The sequence below is a fragment of the Pteropus medius genome, unplaced genomic scaffold, assembly GCF_902729225.1.
Source record: "Pteropus medius unplaced genomic scaffold, Ma_sr-lr_union100, whole genome shotgun sequence".
Classification (NCBI taxonomy): Eukaryota; Metazoa; Chordata; class Mammalia; order Chiroptera; family Pteropodidae; genus Pteropus; species Pteropus medius.
The window spans coordinates 5,689,578-5,703,939 of record NW_024349225.1 but is presented as its reverse complement, the minus strand read 5'-3'; the positions used below and the strand labels follow the sequence as shown (position 1 = coordinate 5,703,939).

The window sequence follows — 14,362 nt, the reverse complement described above, 5'->3', positions numbered from 1 at the left end:
GACCCTTATTTCACCAAATCCAACACAATTTCCAGTCATTTTAGTATTTTTCCACTGCCTTTGGTCTTGTTGACTATTCTTTCTTTTTATCCTCTTATTTTCCATACATCACCTCTTACCCTCATATTCCTGTTTGACAATGTCTTCTTTGTGTTCTTTCTTCATGGGCTCTTTCTTTCATCTGCCCCTTAAAAATGAAGATAGGGAGCTAGCTTTAACCCTTTCGCCTTTCTGGGCAATTACATTTACTCTAGTGATTTTAACTACCATCAAGTACAAGGGAGACATCAAGACTAGGCATACACTGCTCATCACTCCAGCAGTGTATGCTAGTCTTGACGTCTCCCTTGTACTTTACACTCCTCTTTAAGTGCCCGCTTACGCAACTTCACATTCTCATATACGCTGTCCAAGTCAGCAATCTGGGAATGATTTTAGACTTGTTCCTCTGCTTTTATCTTAACTTCTGCCGATTTTACTTCAAGATATTTCTTGATTCTAGGATTTTCCGTCCATCTGTATTATTCCTCACTTCTGGTCTTGCCCTTTTAAAACCCATCTTCCATGGATTTGTTGTACTTACTCTTTTAAAAATACACTTCTGACAATGCTGTATGCCCTGCTTAAAACTCAGCACTGGTTTCCTATCAGTTTAAAAGACAGAATCTGAGTTCCTTAACATGTCATGCAAGCCCTCACAATCTGCTGTCTGCCTTGATTCTCTAGCTCATCTCCTGTAGCTTTCTACCTTGTGTTTTATGCTCTAGTCTACCTCCATCACTGGCTTAGCTTTGCTTTTATTATTGTGTTATTTCCTCTGCCTGGAAGAAACACTTCTCATCTTTTGAGATTTCCATACCAGAATAGGCCTTTAATTAAATTAGGTACGTGTTTTTTTCAAATAATATAGATCGGAGGGTGAATGTTGTAATTTAGGCCATTGAAGTGTAAGGAGGTTAGAAAATTCATGACAAACTGTAAAGTGCCATAGAGAGAAAGCAAATTAGTACTTTTATTATCTCTTACTGGGAAAAGCTCCTTCAGGAGCAGCATCTTCCCTAGGTGTTCTTTTCTGCGTGAAATTCAGCAGTAGAGCAGTAATACAATTTATTTTTTTTCTGATTAATTCCATGAGACTCAATGTGTTAGATATCTGTAGATACCGTGTGTTGTGTACCTGCATGTGTAAACACATTCGCTTTATAGTGTCTGGCCTCTTATTTAGCACAAATAATTATGATGAGGTTATTATGTTTATAGTCATCATTGATGAATACTGTTATTAATATCTCTAATACTCCTTAATACTCTATAGAAATAAGTAAACCAATTAACTTGAAATAAAACCTGCCATGCCTTTTATTTAAATTAAAAAAAAACCTCCAGTCTCGCTTTCCAAAACAAAAGGGGTGATTCACCTTTCTGTAGCAACTGTGAGTTTAGAGGATGTGGCTTATATCCCTATGTTCTGCTCATAGGAGAAGGCGGGGTTGGGAGTTCAGGTAGCGAGCGGGAATCTCCCATTGTATCTGCCCCTGATTTGGAAATATCATCTATTTTTAAATCATGAATCTTACTGTGTGTTCTGAAAGAGATGATTCTATATTTGTTAACCTTGCATTGTTATATAAGTGCTGTGTATAATCAAGGTATTTGTTAAGGGAGATAGCCATTAATTTTAGTTTTTTTCCCTCTACTAACATTATTAAAATATTAGCATAAAATGTTAACTGTTGAACGCCCCAGTTCTTTGGGCAAACATTCCAGATTTTTTTTCTTATAATCTTGTGTAAGATAGGGACTATGACCTAATGGTTAGGACTTAGCCTTTGGAACCAAACTGATTGAGTTCAAATGCTACCTCTACTATGTACTACTAACTTGATGACCTTGGACATGTTACTTAACCTCAATCTCCTTGGTTTTCTTCAGCTATAAAGCGGGGGCAGTAATAGTTCAGTGTGGAATGTTTACTTTATGTAAGGCCCATAGAACAATGTCTGGCAATAGTGTTACCTGTTTCAGTATCTAGTGCATTAGAACGCATTAAATATATATATAGATCTTGATGATCATGTTGTCTCTAAGAGTATCGTTTCATATTAGTTTTCAATATATTTGATTATTATTGAATGTTTCAGATTTTAATGACTTTTTTATTGCTTGATATGAGTGCTTAATTTCTCTTATTTACGAATTAAGGCAATATATTTAGCATTTTGAAAGTTTTGTATTTTATAACTAATAGTGTTATTTTATTATTGAAGGCACCGATTTTAATTCTTGGATTCTTGGTTTATTCATTCTTTTCATTGCTTCCTTCAGCTTAAAGTTAGAATATGAAGGAACTCATGTTTCCATACCTTCTACCAAGAGAAAACATTTTAAAACTATTATTTCCTTAAATAAACATTGTCTCTAAACTCTAGTATTAATCTTTAACAATATTGGTCTTTAACAAAACCAGGTCAGTTGAGGTATAGTATTCTTTTATAAAGTAAAATAAACAGCCAATTTTGTGCTAATCTTTATGAAAGTTGATATAACATTACATATCTGTTGATTTGGTTTCTCGTGTATTATACACTATAAAAAAGAAAAATAAATAATTGTGTAGGAGTTGAGGGATAGGGTTTCCTCTTCTGAGATAGTAATTCTCAGTTTAACCCTTTCCACCTTTGTAAATGGGCATTTTGGTACACAGAAAAAGGGAAGAGTTAGTGGATAATAATATATAAATCTAACCATGTTTTAGACAGTTTGCAAATTAATTCCATTAAAAATACAACGTGGCCTATGACTTTTTGTTTACATGAGACTATATTTCTTAACAGTTCTCTTTGGAACAAGATTACGATATTAACGAATAAAAACATATCTTTACTCAGAAGAAACGATTATCGATGATTCTTCATATGGGAAAACTGGTTTGGGAACTTACAGATATTCTTCTCAGTTTTTTGATCAAGTGCTCCCTAGAGCGGGAGAGGCAAACTTTTTCTGTAAAGGGCCCGATAGTACGTGTTTAGGCTTGGTGGGCCATGTGTTCATTGTCTCAAGTACTCAACTCTGCCCTACAAAGTACATAAGAGAGCAGCCATCACCATAATTAACTAGTTTTTTATAAAAGGAAAGCAGCTATAGACAGTACGTAAATGAATGGGCTTGACTATTCCAATAAAATTGTTTCACAAAAATAGATCCAGGGTGAAGGAGGGAAATTTACCTGCAGGCTGACCACTGCACTAGAATATGAATTTTACTCGTTGTGGTCTTTCTGATAAACATCTCCAATATAATTTATTTCCTCATATGAACAGATCTTTTAATTTAGCCGAGTTGACTTAAAATGTGACTAACAGCAAAAAACTGAACCTAGCTAAATCTGTTAGCTTTTATGTCATAGACTTTTTTATTCTAATTTGAAAGAAATAGAAATAACGAATTTGGAGTCAGAAAGAACTGTTTGTACTTAATTGTACCTAATTGCTTTGTGATTGTGGACAAATTATTTCACACTTCAGAGCTTCAGTTTCCTTGTTTGTAGAATGGGAATAATACTCGCTATCTCCCAGGATTGTTCTGTTTCCATTTAGCTATATTTCATCATTTCAATTTAGTGAGACTATTTTAGTCATTAACATGTGTCTCTTTCAAAACTCTTCACCAAGATGAGTGCCTCTACCCTTGTCATACTGAGGAATCAGAACTCCTGGAATTGCGGAATGCTTTAACATTTATGTCATAGTTTTTATGAAATGTTTGCACTTCTGTTCTTGAATGTGTGGTTTTACAGTTTTTCTTGGACAGATAATAGTACATAAAAATATAATATAGAACTTTTATCTTTGTCAATGGAAGCCTGCCCCAGAATCTGCTAGAATTATAGTTCTTCTCTTACTGACATCCAATAAGAGAAGCAAAGTAATTGTAAATAGTTCTTGTTATATGCTCAATATCATATTCATTTGACTGGAAGTTGGTATCCTCATTAGGCAGACGTTTGCATATCAAAATGATAATGTTCATCTTTATAAGCAGATCTCGTTTGGAATGAGAAAACAGCCTTTAGACACGTGGTGCTAAGTATAAGATATATATACTTGAGTATGAACTTTGGTTAATGTGTGGAATAGTAAAATACATTCTTTGTAATTTTATAGTTCAGGGATAGAATGAAATGTTATCGAATCCAGTAAAGATGCATAATCAGCACTGGCTTTCTCAGTATAAGTTCATAAATTAATACTGCTGTAGGATTTGGGGTTGAGGAGAGGAGGTTGTTGGGACTTTGGTAGGATAGGATATGTGGTATTCTTTAATAAACTGTATGATCTTAGATTTTAAGAGCATAAGCCAACAACCTTGTGAAGATTTTTTTTTTTTAATACTGGCAAAAGTTTAACACCCAAAGCACACAGTGAAACTAGGCTGTATGGATAATGGAATTCGATATGTTGTTACATTTTAGAACTAAGTGTAGCTGTTTGTTTAGTATTGTTCATTTATACTGATAGTTCTCATGTGATTTGTGGTTACCTCTACAGCGCTTGATTATGATTCTGTTGTTTGAAAGCTTAAATTTTAAATAACATAAATGTACTTTTAAAGACTAAGGAAATGAAACGGTTCATGTTACATTTTGATGAAGCCGAATTCACAATTGATATTAAATACCTCATAAATTATGTAAAATGGCATTTACAGTAAAAAGTTTAGAATCCGAATATTCTTTAGCTTTCATGTCACCTTTTGCTTTTAAATATGGAAATCAGTTAAGTTTATATACTTACTTTTTAAGTAGAGTATATGAACATGACTTAATTCTTTTTCATTTCTTCACTTAAAAATAATTATTGAATGCCCACTTGTGCTAGGCAGCTGTGTCAGTAGACATTGGGGTTGTGATGGTGAGTATTCTTAAAATCTGTGTACTTACCATAAAGAAAAAAATAGCAGTGCTTTATGAACATGAAACTGGAATATCCTTGTCTATGTATGTACAGTTCAAATAAGGCTTCCTGAGAAAGTAATGTCTCCAGGACAAAGAATGAGTAGTGATGAACCAGATGAAGGGGAAGGAGGTGTTCCTAGCAGAGACACTCTTTACAAGCACCTGCATGTGAAGGGAGCAGAGCACAGTGGAGAAACCAGAAGTCCAGTCTCATTGATGGAAAATTTTTATTTAATGGCTATCATGTAACGTTATCTTAAATATATCAGATTTAGAGGAAAACAGGAAGAAAGGGAACTCTACTCAGTAGAAGAGTATGATAATCTGTAAACTTTTAAATAATGGCATCAATTTGCCAAGACCTAGTGCTAATCTCAATGTTAAAACAAGGATACTGATTGCAGTGCCACAAAAGCTACTGTACATCCTTATTGTAGGATAAGATTTCACTTAACTTTTAACTTGTAGTGTTTATGTTTGGTATGCCTAGTTTGTTTCTAACTAAATCTTTTTTTTCCGTTTTTAGGCAGGCAGAAGTCCTGAAGGCTGACATGACAGGTATTGGCTATTCATTTGTTTTTCACAACTTATTTTATAGCATTAAATTAAAGAAAGTGTCATCTTTCCTATATTACTTATAGCACTGTCCTGGTTGCCAAAGGGATAGTGGTGTACTCTTTGCTTTAAAAATCAATTTAAAAATATTGATTTTTTTTTATATACTTTGAATTTTTACTCAGACGACCTGTGTCAAGTATTACCTAATTTATGCATATAATTATTTAATTTTTATGAACTATTTATCAAGACATACAGGACAATACAGTTTGAGGCATACGGTTTAAGACATACAGGACAATAATTTATATGCCATATAAACACTAATGTCTTACGGTATTAGGTTCATATCTCCCCCAAACATGAATACTAGGTAAGCCTTCAGAAAAAGATATTTGCAGGAAAACCACTGAAAATCCTTGAAGTTGAGTGAACTACTTTGCCACCTTTCTTTCTTTTCTTATCTTTTTTGTCCTGAATAATAATAGTCAAAGTGTTTTTGAAAGAGTAACTTGATTTAGTCACTAAAAGGAGCAGATAATTTTAACTCCCAAATTAGGCAACAACTCTGTAGTGGTCATTATGCTCTCTGTAACAGCATATGACATCCCAAAATGTAAAAGATACGAGATAATGGATCTCATTCTGAGTTTCGAGGAATTTAGTTCTACAGTGAAATCCACAAAGAAGAGTTAAACTCTTGTAACCAGCATACTTGCCAAAATTTACAATCAAGAGGAAATGGATGGTTAAGACATTTTTTTTCTCAATTTCTAGAATTGCAGGCTAATGTTCTCTAAGAATTTGCGGGTAATCTCATTATCTTGTTCAAGGGGGAAAAAAAAGCAGAAAAAGAAAGAAAAAAGCCCCAAACACATGTTGTAGGTTTACTAAGTGTAGCACCACAATTCTTCCTAATTATTAACATAATTGTCACCATCTTCCATACAATGAATATCAGAGTCAGTGCTCAGCTACTGTATCATGCGTTATAAGCATAACATTAAACACCTTCTATATGTAGGCTTAGAATATGACTTTTATAGGCGACATTTACCACCCAGAAACATTAATTAAGATATTAAGTCTACTCATTTAAATGATAGTTTGTCTGGTAGATCACAGTTAATGATCTCTTACAGTCCTTTGCCTGTCATTGATGAATTGAAGCAGAGTTGAATAAATGTATAAATTTATTTAATCATTGAAAACTTAATAGGGGACCAAGAAGTTAATACTAGACCCTATTTTTAGTAGCCAGCAAACTCTTGTGAGGATTAACTCAAATATTCAGTAGATTCTATTTTCAGAACAAGATTATGGTAGCTACTGATACTAATAGTAGACCTAAAGAAGAGTGAAGATTATACCATTGTGCAGCAGCAAAATACTAAATACAGCAGACAACCTAACTAACAGGTGGAAATATATATTGAAAAGTTCGTTATTAAACTTCTGTTGAAGCAGCTCGCTGTCAATTCTTGCATTCATAAACCTTGTAATCAGAAAGGCTAATGTGCCTTGTAGTACTCTGGCAGACAGTATGATACCAATTTGGTATTATGTATAGTTGTAGCCTGACTTTCTGTTTGTCTCATACCTAATCTTTCATTTGGCCTTTTGAGCAGTTTAATCATCGTCTGCTACCAGTCCTCATTTACATTAAATAGCAAGTATGGATTGCTCACAAAAATGTCTTGGCAGGCAATCTACCAATCATTAAAATAAAGCTCACTCTCCTGGCTTTATCGGCTTGACATACATAGAGTAGGAGTAACAGCAGAATGGCCAAACAACTGTTGGATTATGAGCTGACATGAGGATTCTGTAAGGACAATTGTGAAAGGTTTCAGAAGAAAAAGAAAAAGCTGCTTTGGACAAAGGGGTATAGTTGTGAGACCAACAGACCAACTTGGCAGTCCATCATTTCCAGTGGGGACTAGTGTGAGGCATATGGCTTCCTATGATATGAATACATAGAAATCCAAATCAAAAGCAAAGGGTAAACCATTTATTTTTTGAGCCTTCTTCGTATTATGGTATCATTTCAAAGATAAAAGACAAGTACAGAAGCATACATATTCAGTCATTAGCCAAAAGGTGAAAGTCATTTGAAATGTAGTGTAAAACTTCTGCAGCAATCTGTGTGTGGTATATACTTAGAGTGGATTTTTGCTGTGGGGAATGGAGAGGGAAAGAATCATTGATATAATGGTCTTAACTATTTACTTATCTCCTGTTCTGTTTTTGTTTTGTTATTTAGATTCTAAGCTGGGTCCAGCTGAGGTCTGGACATCCAGGCAGGCTCTGCAGGACCTGTACCAGAAAATGCTAGTTACTGATTTGGAATACGCTTTAGACAAGAAAGTAGAACAGGATCTGTAAGTATTATCATTTGGGATGTCCCTGTTAAGATCAGGAGTCTCACCCAGACTTTAGAATAGAAAAGAACAATTTGGTTGTTTCTTTTTAATCTGTCTCAGAGTAAGCTTTTCCAATGGAGGAAAAAAAAGAAATTATAATACTTCTGATTTTTTTTTTGTTTGTTTTTGAACAAAATATTTGACCGTTGGTATGTCCTACAGATACAGTCTTAGGTGGCAAAAGGAGAGATGTTTAGAGTTGACTTTTATTAAAGTCTTTAGGGCAGCTCTATAAATTTCAAGTACTAAGAGACAGTGTTTGTATTGTATTTAGTCCTACATTTAAGCCATGATTTAAAAAAAAAATTTCAAGGCTTTAGATAAATAGTAGGCTTTAGACAAATTTTTCTTTGGTAAATGTGAGTCTATAAATTTCTCCCAAGTGAAAATGTGTTTGCTAATTGTAAGGAAATGTCTTCCTTTTAATCAAATAAATAGGTATTTCCTTTTTTTTTTCCTTAATAAGACTAAAGGAAGATTTTGTATATTTAGGCTATTCTACTTGTTCTTTCTATGAGGGGTGAAATGGCAGCTGACCAGATTCCCAAGTGAGTAAATAAATGCCTTTTGTGGAAGGCCTTGCCTTATAAATTGGAAGAAGGACATCAGCCTGATGAGAAATTAAAAATCAATGAAGAATATTCTATTTAGTAATGCCCATTACCCTAAGTTGTAGTGGTGTCATTTTTCCTTTTTTCCACACTTTTCTTAGATACTTTATATTTTTAGGAAATCTAGTAATAGAACTTAATCACAACCACTCAGAATCCATATCTATGATTTTAGAATCAAGGATATAAGATGTCATCAAAAATTGTAAGGGAGTGAGTGACGTCATAAATCATTAAAAACCCTAGTTCTCTAGAACCTTAAAAGTTTATGTTGATAAAGAATTTGGTACTTTCCAGGTAGGTTGTAAACCCTTCTCTCTTTGCTTCCTTTAAGCAAGCCAGTAATATCTTTTCTCAATCTTAGTTCTGTTTTTTCTTTTCTTGTGTGATTTCCAAGGAGTAGCTGTATCTCACCGTAACTGAATTTAAAATGATTCTCTATTCAGATTGATTAATGAAAGGCATTTTAAACAGACAAAATAGAAATGTCAGAAAATAAACTTATATTTCAGGCTCTAAAGAAAATATTAACTCCCAAGAGAAATGAACTATTAAATAGAAATAAAACTGTGGGAAATAGATTTTAGGGAAATAGGAGCTATAGCTTAATGTTTTAAAAACCCCACTTTTTTTCCCTAAACATGTCATTTGATAGGATACACTCAATTATTTTTTGGTACAATGCATGGAAATTTATTTATAGCTTACTTTTACTTCAGTCTTACCACTGTAGTTCTGATTTTGTAGTGGGATTCCTAAGTAATCTCTAACTTTAGTAGCTCTAAAAGATTAATAGCTGAAGCCAGTTTGATTATTCAGACATTTGGTGTTTACTAAAGGCATTTGGGTTCTACTGCATGTCTAGTCTTGTTCAAAGGAGAGCATAAAGTTATTTAAATAAGTGAATAACTTTAATGCAGGTTTACTATCTAGTGTGTTGTAATTATAACAAACAGTTCTTTCTTGTTCTCAGGGGGACCAGTGTCTGCCCAGTGAGTCACTGCTATACCAAATAGAATTACATTTTGTTTTCAGCTGGAATCATGCCTTTAAGAATCAGATCACAACACTACAAGGCCAGGCAAAGAATCGAGCAAACCCGAATCGGAGCGAAGTTCAGGCAAACCTTTCTCTGTTCCTAGAGGCAGCTAGTGGCTTCTATACTCAGGTGAGTTCTGCATTGTGTACCAGTTTTCCTAGAATTAGTGGTAAATATTCTCTCTGTATACATCTTGTTAATATAAGCACTTTGTGTGACCACTGTGGGCCATCCAGGAGTTGATCATCTATAGTCTCAAATAAATAAAAATGTCCCAAATTGTTTACTGTAAGACCTCCAAAACAATTAAGACTCTGCTCTTAAAAAGGCTGATGTTTCTGCTTAATGGTTGGAAGTATAATTGTGTGAATACAAAAAGAGTAATGAGAGCAACGCCTTAGTGAAAGAGTGGAGGTAGTCAGTTACCAGTGGTATTAGAGCAAATGCGAATTTATGGGTGTGGGCATAGTCATTATGAAAGTAACGGCTGTGTTGTGCCAGGTAAGAAAGAGTCAAAATTTGTGTTATTAAGTGAGTTTTCATAGTTTTATATGTGCAGTAGAATTTATCTGGAGCTTCAAATGCTATTAAAGTACCTAAGATATGGAGTAGCTTTTCTTCATTTCGAATAACAAGTTATTAATTCATTGTCAGAGACTTTCCTTGTCCTTAGTTAAATTCTGATACCTCTTCTTAAGTCAGGCAAGTTAATAAATAAATAAATCTTTTTGAACAATAGATTTTCTTTACTGTAAGCAGAAACTTTAAAAAAACTTCATCTCATCTGTTTGTAATAGCATTTATAATTTAATAATGTGATTGTATATAAATGTTCATCTTATAATGAAAAAGTTTTGGGGACCTTTCACCGAAAGAATTCTTTGGCTGTTTCTATGTTTTTGCTTGACCATTGCTACCTGTGATTTGGCTCCATTTTGGTTTTACCATTTCTTTGAATGAAGAAAAAGAAAAGGCTGTGTTGGAAGATATCGGATAGTTAGCTGTCTGTCATCTTAGATTATTTGTTTTGTTTAAACTAAAACATTCATCATAGTTCATCATGGGAAGAACTCAAGTATGGTTCTTATTCTCAAAATTCATTTTGAAATTGATGCCAACTTTTAGCAGAATTTGATAATTCTGGAGAGAGGGAACATGGTGTGCCCTAACTAGTCCTTAAAGCAGATGTTAAAGATTAATTCATTCTGCAAGTAGCTATTCAAAGCCTGCTATTTGTAAGGCACAATACTGGATACTGGTGCTATGGAGGGAAAAGAAACAATCTTTATCTTTAAGGTAGTATCCAGTCTAAATGAAGAAACAGATATAGTAATAGGTATGGAGCTTTTTTGTTTTGTTTTTGCTTCCTGGTTATAAAAACAATGCATACATGAAAACAATGAAAATGATACAAAAGTCAAAATTTTTTTTCATTAATCCCCCCATTCAGGATAAGTTACTTTTGGTGTTTTTGTAGAGTTGTACATTACCCAGTCTTATGTCTGCTTTATAAACATAATGTAAAATTTTCCTTGTATTATTAAGCAGATAAATAAGCATCTTTGTGTGTAAAGCATTTTCTCTAATATTGATTTCCTAAGGACCAGTTCTTCATTGGATGATGAATGAAATCATTGGATGAATGCAGTTTTAATACTGTTGATACACATTGTTATTTCCCCAAAAGGTTATCGTTTATATTTTTATATTTACATCAATGTTATATACAAATGTCTGTCTTAATGCACACTCACTAGTGTTAAGTATTTTTATAGCAAGTCAGTGATTAAATAACATACTTAATAGGTAGAAAATATTTTTTATTTAAAATTTAATGTCTGACTTACCAGTGGCATTGGTCTTCTTTAATATTTTGTTAGATATTTGTATTGTATATAAATTATTTACTTTTCCCATTCATAGTTTAAACCCTTGTTTTTCCATGGTGATATGCCTGAGCTCTATATTTGAAGGTATTTCCTTTTTCTATTATTTTTGGCAGACATTTTTTTCTCCAATTTCTTCTGTTGTCCTTTCATTTTATTTAGAGTTTCTTGAAATACGGAAGTATCACGGGGTTTTTCTGTGGGTTTTTTATTTTTTATTTTTATCTTTTGGCAATATAGTCTTTGCCCATAGATCAGTGAATAATGACAATAGTAATTATATTTAAAAGAACAAATAAATATAATTCAAATCTTAAAATTTGAAACCACCACAGTATTTTACAATAGCGTAATAGTTAAATAAATTGTGGCATATCTGTAAATTGGAAACAGGAAATTATTATAAATGATATGATTTTTAGAGATGAGAAAATTGTATTATTAAGTGAAAAATCATGATAAAAGTTATGTATACAGTTTGAATCTCTATATTGAGTAGTCTCAACTCAGTGGAATATTAACAAAAATGATGTTTCTCCCACCCTTCCACCCCAGCACCCTGTGACTGCTCCCAGCTATGCTTTGTTGAATTCCAGATTCCCATGGTAACACCTTGGCCAGATTCCTAAACATTGTGGTTGCTCTTAGGTTTTTGAAACATAGTTCAGTTTTCTAACTCCGGTCTTGTTTCTAGTCAAATTTCTTGTCCTTTCCCCATGCAGTAGAAACTGCAGCTGTGCACATAGCTGACGTAGGGGAGCAGTAGGGATTTGGTGCAGCTGACCCTGGGGGAGGGAAAGGGGGAGGGAGAGGGAAGGCATGCACCTTCTACATTTTTATAATAGCCATTATACAGATCGGTTTTTTTATAGTATGACACACATATAACATATTTCCAAGGGTTTAATTGGGCATTGGTAAATTAAATCTATAAGGAAGTAAAGCAAGAATCATTTTTATTGAGGGACATGGTATTTGTAAAAACAGTTTATAAGCAGGTGAATAATAAAATCATTCAGATATCTCAAAATAGTGTTTTATAAGGAAAAATTAGGTAGGTAATATGATTTTTAACTTTATTTTTTAAAATTTTTATAAGCATTGATTTTTCTCCCACCTGCATTCTGTAGGCAATGGTCAAGCAATTACAACAGTTGTAGAATTAGCATCAGTACACTTTTTTACAGATATCAACATTAATAGGACTTTTTACTTGCATTTTTATGTTGTCTTGATTTTTAATAATTGAAATGGTTAATGGTGTCGCTAATAGTAATGTTCCATACATCTCTCTTGATTACATGCAGTGCAGGTGAAGCTACCTGATTGGGGAAGTAGACCAAGTCCAGATCATTATACAACCTTATAGGCTAACATGAGTTTCGAATTTTAATTTTTTTATTCAGGTATAGTCGACATACACCATTATATTAATTTCAGTTATAAAACATAGTGATCTGATGGCTGTATACCTTCTGAAGTGATCGCCTCAAATCTAGTAATGTTCCATCTCTGTACAAAGTTATTCTGATATTATTGACTATGTTTCCTATGCTGTACATCTCCATGACTTATTTAAGTGCAGTTACCAGCCTGGAGAGTATGCAATGGAGTAACATGAAGAGATTTGCATTTTTTAAAGATTACCCTGAATGTTGTGTGGAGAATGAATTAGCAGGGGTCAGGGATGGAAGCTAGTTAGGATTACTATAGTAATGGAAAATTGATGGATTTGTAAAGTGGAGCCTGCAGAACTTGCTGGTGGGTTGGATTGGACGTGTGGAATCAGTAAGGGAAGAGTCAAAGATGACTTGAGGTATCAGATTGAGCAGCTAGTTGACTGGTTGTACCATTTCCTTAGATAGGAAGCACTGATGAGACAGCAGCTCTTGTTAAAAGCTGTCCATGTTAAATTAGAGGAGGTACCTGATTGACATCTAAGTGGAGATGTCAAAGAGGTCATTGTTACGGTAGACAAGCTTAGAGGTCAGGGCCAGAGTAAATTTTATGATTACAATAAAGAACCCTGACTTAGACATAAGTGTTTACTATTTAGTATATGTGCTGCTGAAGTGAGCACAGTGCCCAGTATTTAAAACCACAGCAGTAGGTGGGGACAGGTTTAGAACAAGAGAAGCCACCATAGCAATAGAAAATCAGAAAGAGATGCTTCAGAGGCCAAGAGAAAAGCATTTCAATAAGTAGAGGGAGTAATGAACCCTGTCGAATGCTGCTAAGACGTCAAATAAGATGATTAAAAAGTGGCCAATTAGATTTGACAACATGGAAGTCATTGGTGAAATTAATGAACACCGTATGTCTTCATTTCTAAAAGTTTTTTCATATTTCACTATCTCTGAAATAGGGGTAAGTTTACAAAAAGTGATGTCACCATTTAATATGCAGTAGGTTTTTTCCTCCTTAGTGTCATAAAATAATTCATCTTATAATTTATGGTATCTCAGATTTGATAAAACCTGACTAAAGTAGTGGCAGAGATGGAAGTCTGATTGGACTGGATGGATCCTCAGTCAGAATTTCTGTGAAGATGATTTTGACTTCTTAGTTATGATTTTGTTAACCATTTAAAGCATGGTGCCCCAAGCCGGAACCGAATTCCCAATCAAAGTGAAGATGTTAACATTCTGCTGTAGGTTTTTTTTAAGGATCAAAGAACAGTAGTCCTTATTCTAAGGAAAAAGGGGCCAAAGAGAAAGCATTATCATTAAGTTTCTGCAGTAATTTCAAAGGTGATATTATATACTTTCATAGTTCTCCATTCTTAGGATAGAGTGAAGAGCTAAGGAACAGTGGAACAGTATAATAAGAGTTTTCACGGAAAAATTGCCAAATGTAGTTTTGTTCAACTTAGGAAACTTCTGTTTCTCTTC

At 33.7% G+C, this 14,362-nt stretch overlaps 1 protein-coding gene across 10 annotated transcripts in view; it reads left to right on the top strand.

The window, feature by feature from the left end:
• The window catches only part of SMG7 (SMG7 nonsense mediated mRNA decay factor), a 62,303-nt gene that overhangs the window by 21,719 nt on the left and 26,222 nt on the right, over positions 1–14,362 (top strand). For 9 of the 10 annotated variants that reach the window (XM_039881273.1, XM_039881268.1, XM_039881269.1 and 6 more), the window contains 3 exons: positions 5,481–5,512; positions 7,776–7,893; positions 9,582–9,714. In XM_039881273.1, coding sequence (XP_039737207.1) covers positions 5,481–5,512; positions 7,776–7,893; positions 9,582–9,714 — 283 coding nt within the window. Of the gene's footprint in view, positions 1–5,480; positions 5,513–7,775; positions 7,894–9,519; positions 9,715–14,362 lie in introns of all 10 variants that reach the window. The other variant, XM_039881274.1, reaches the window with a different exon arrangement.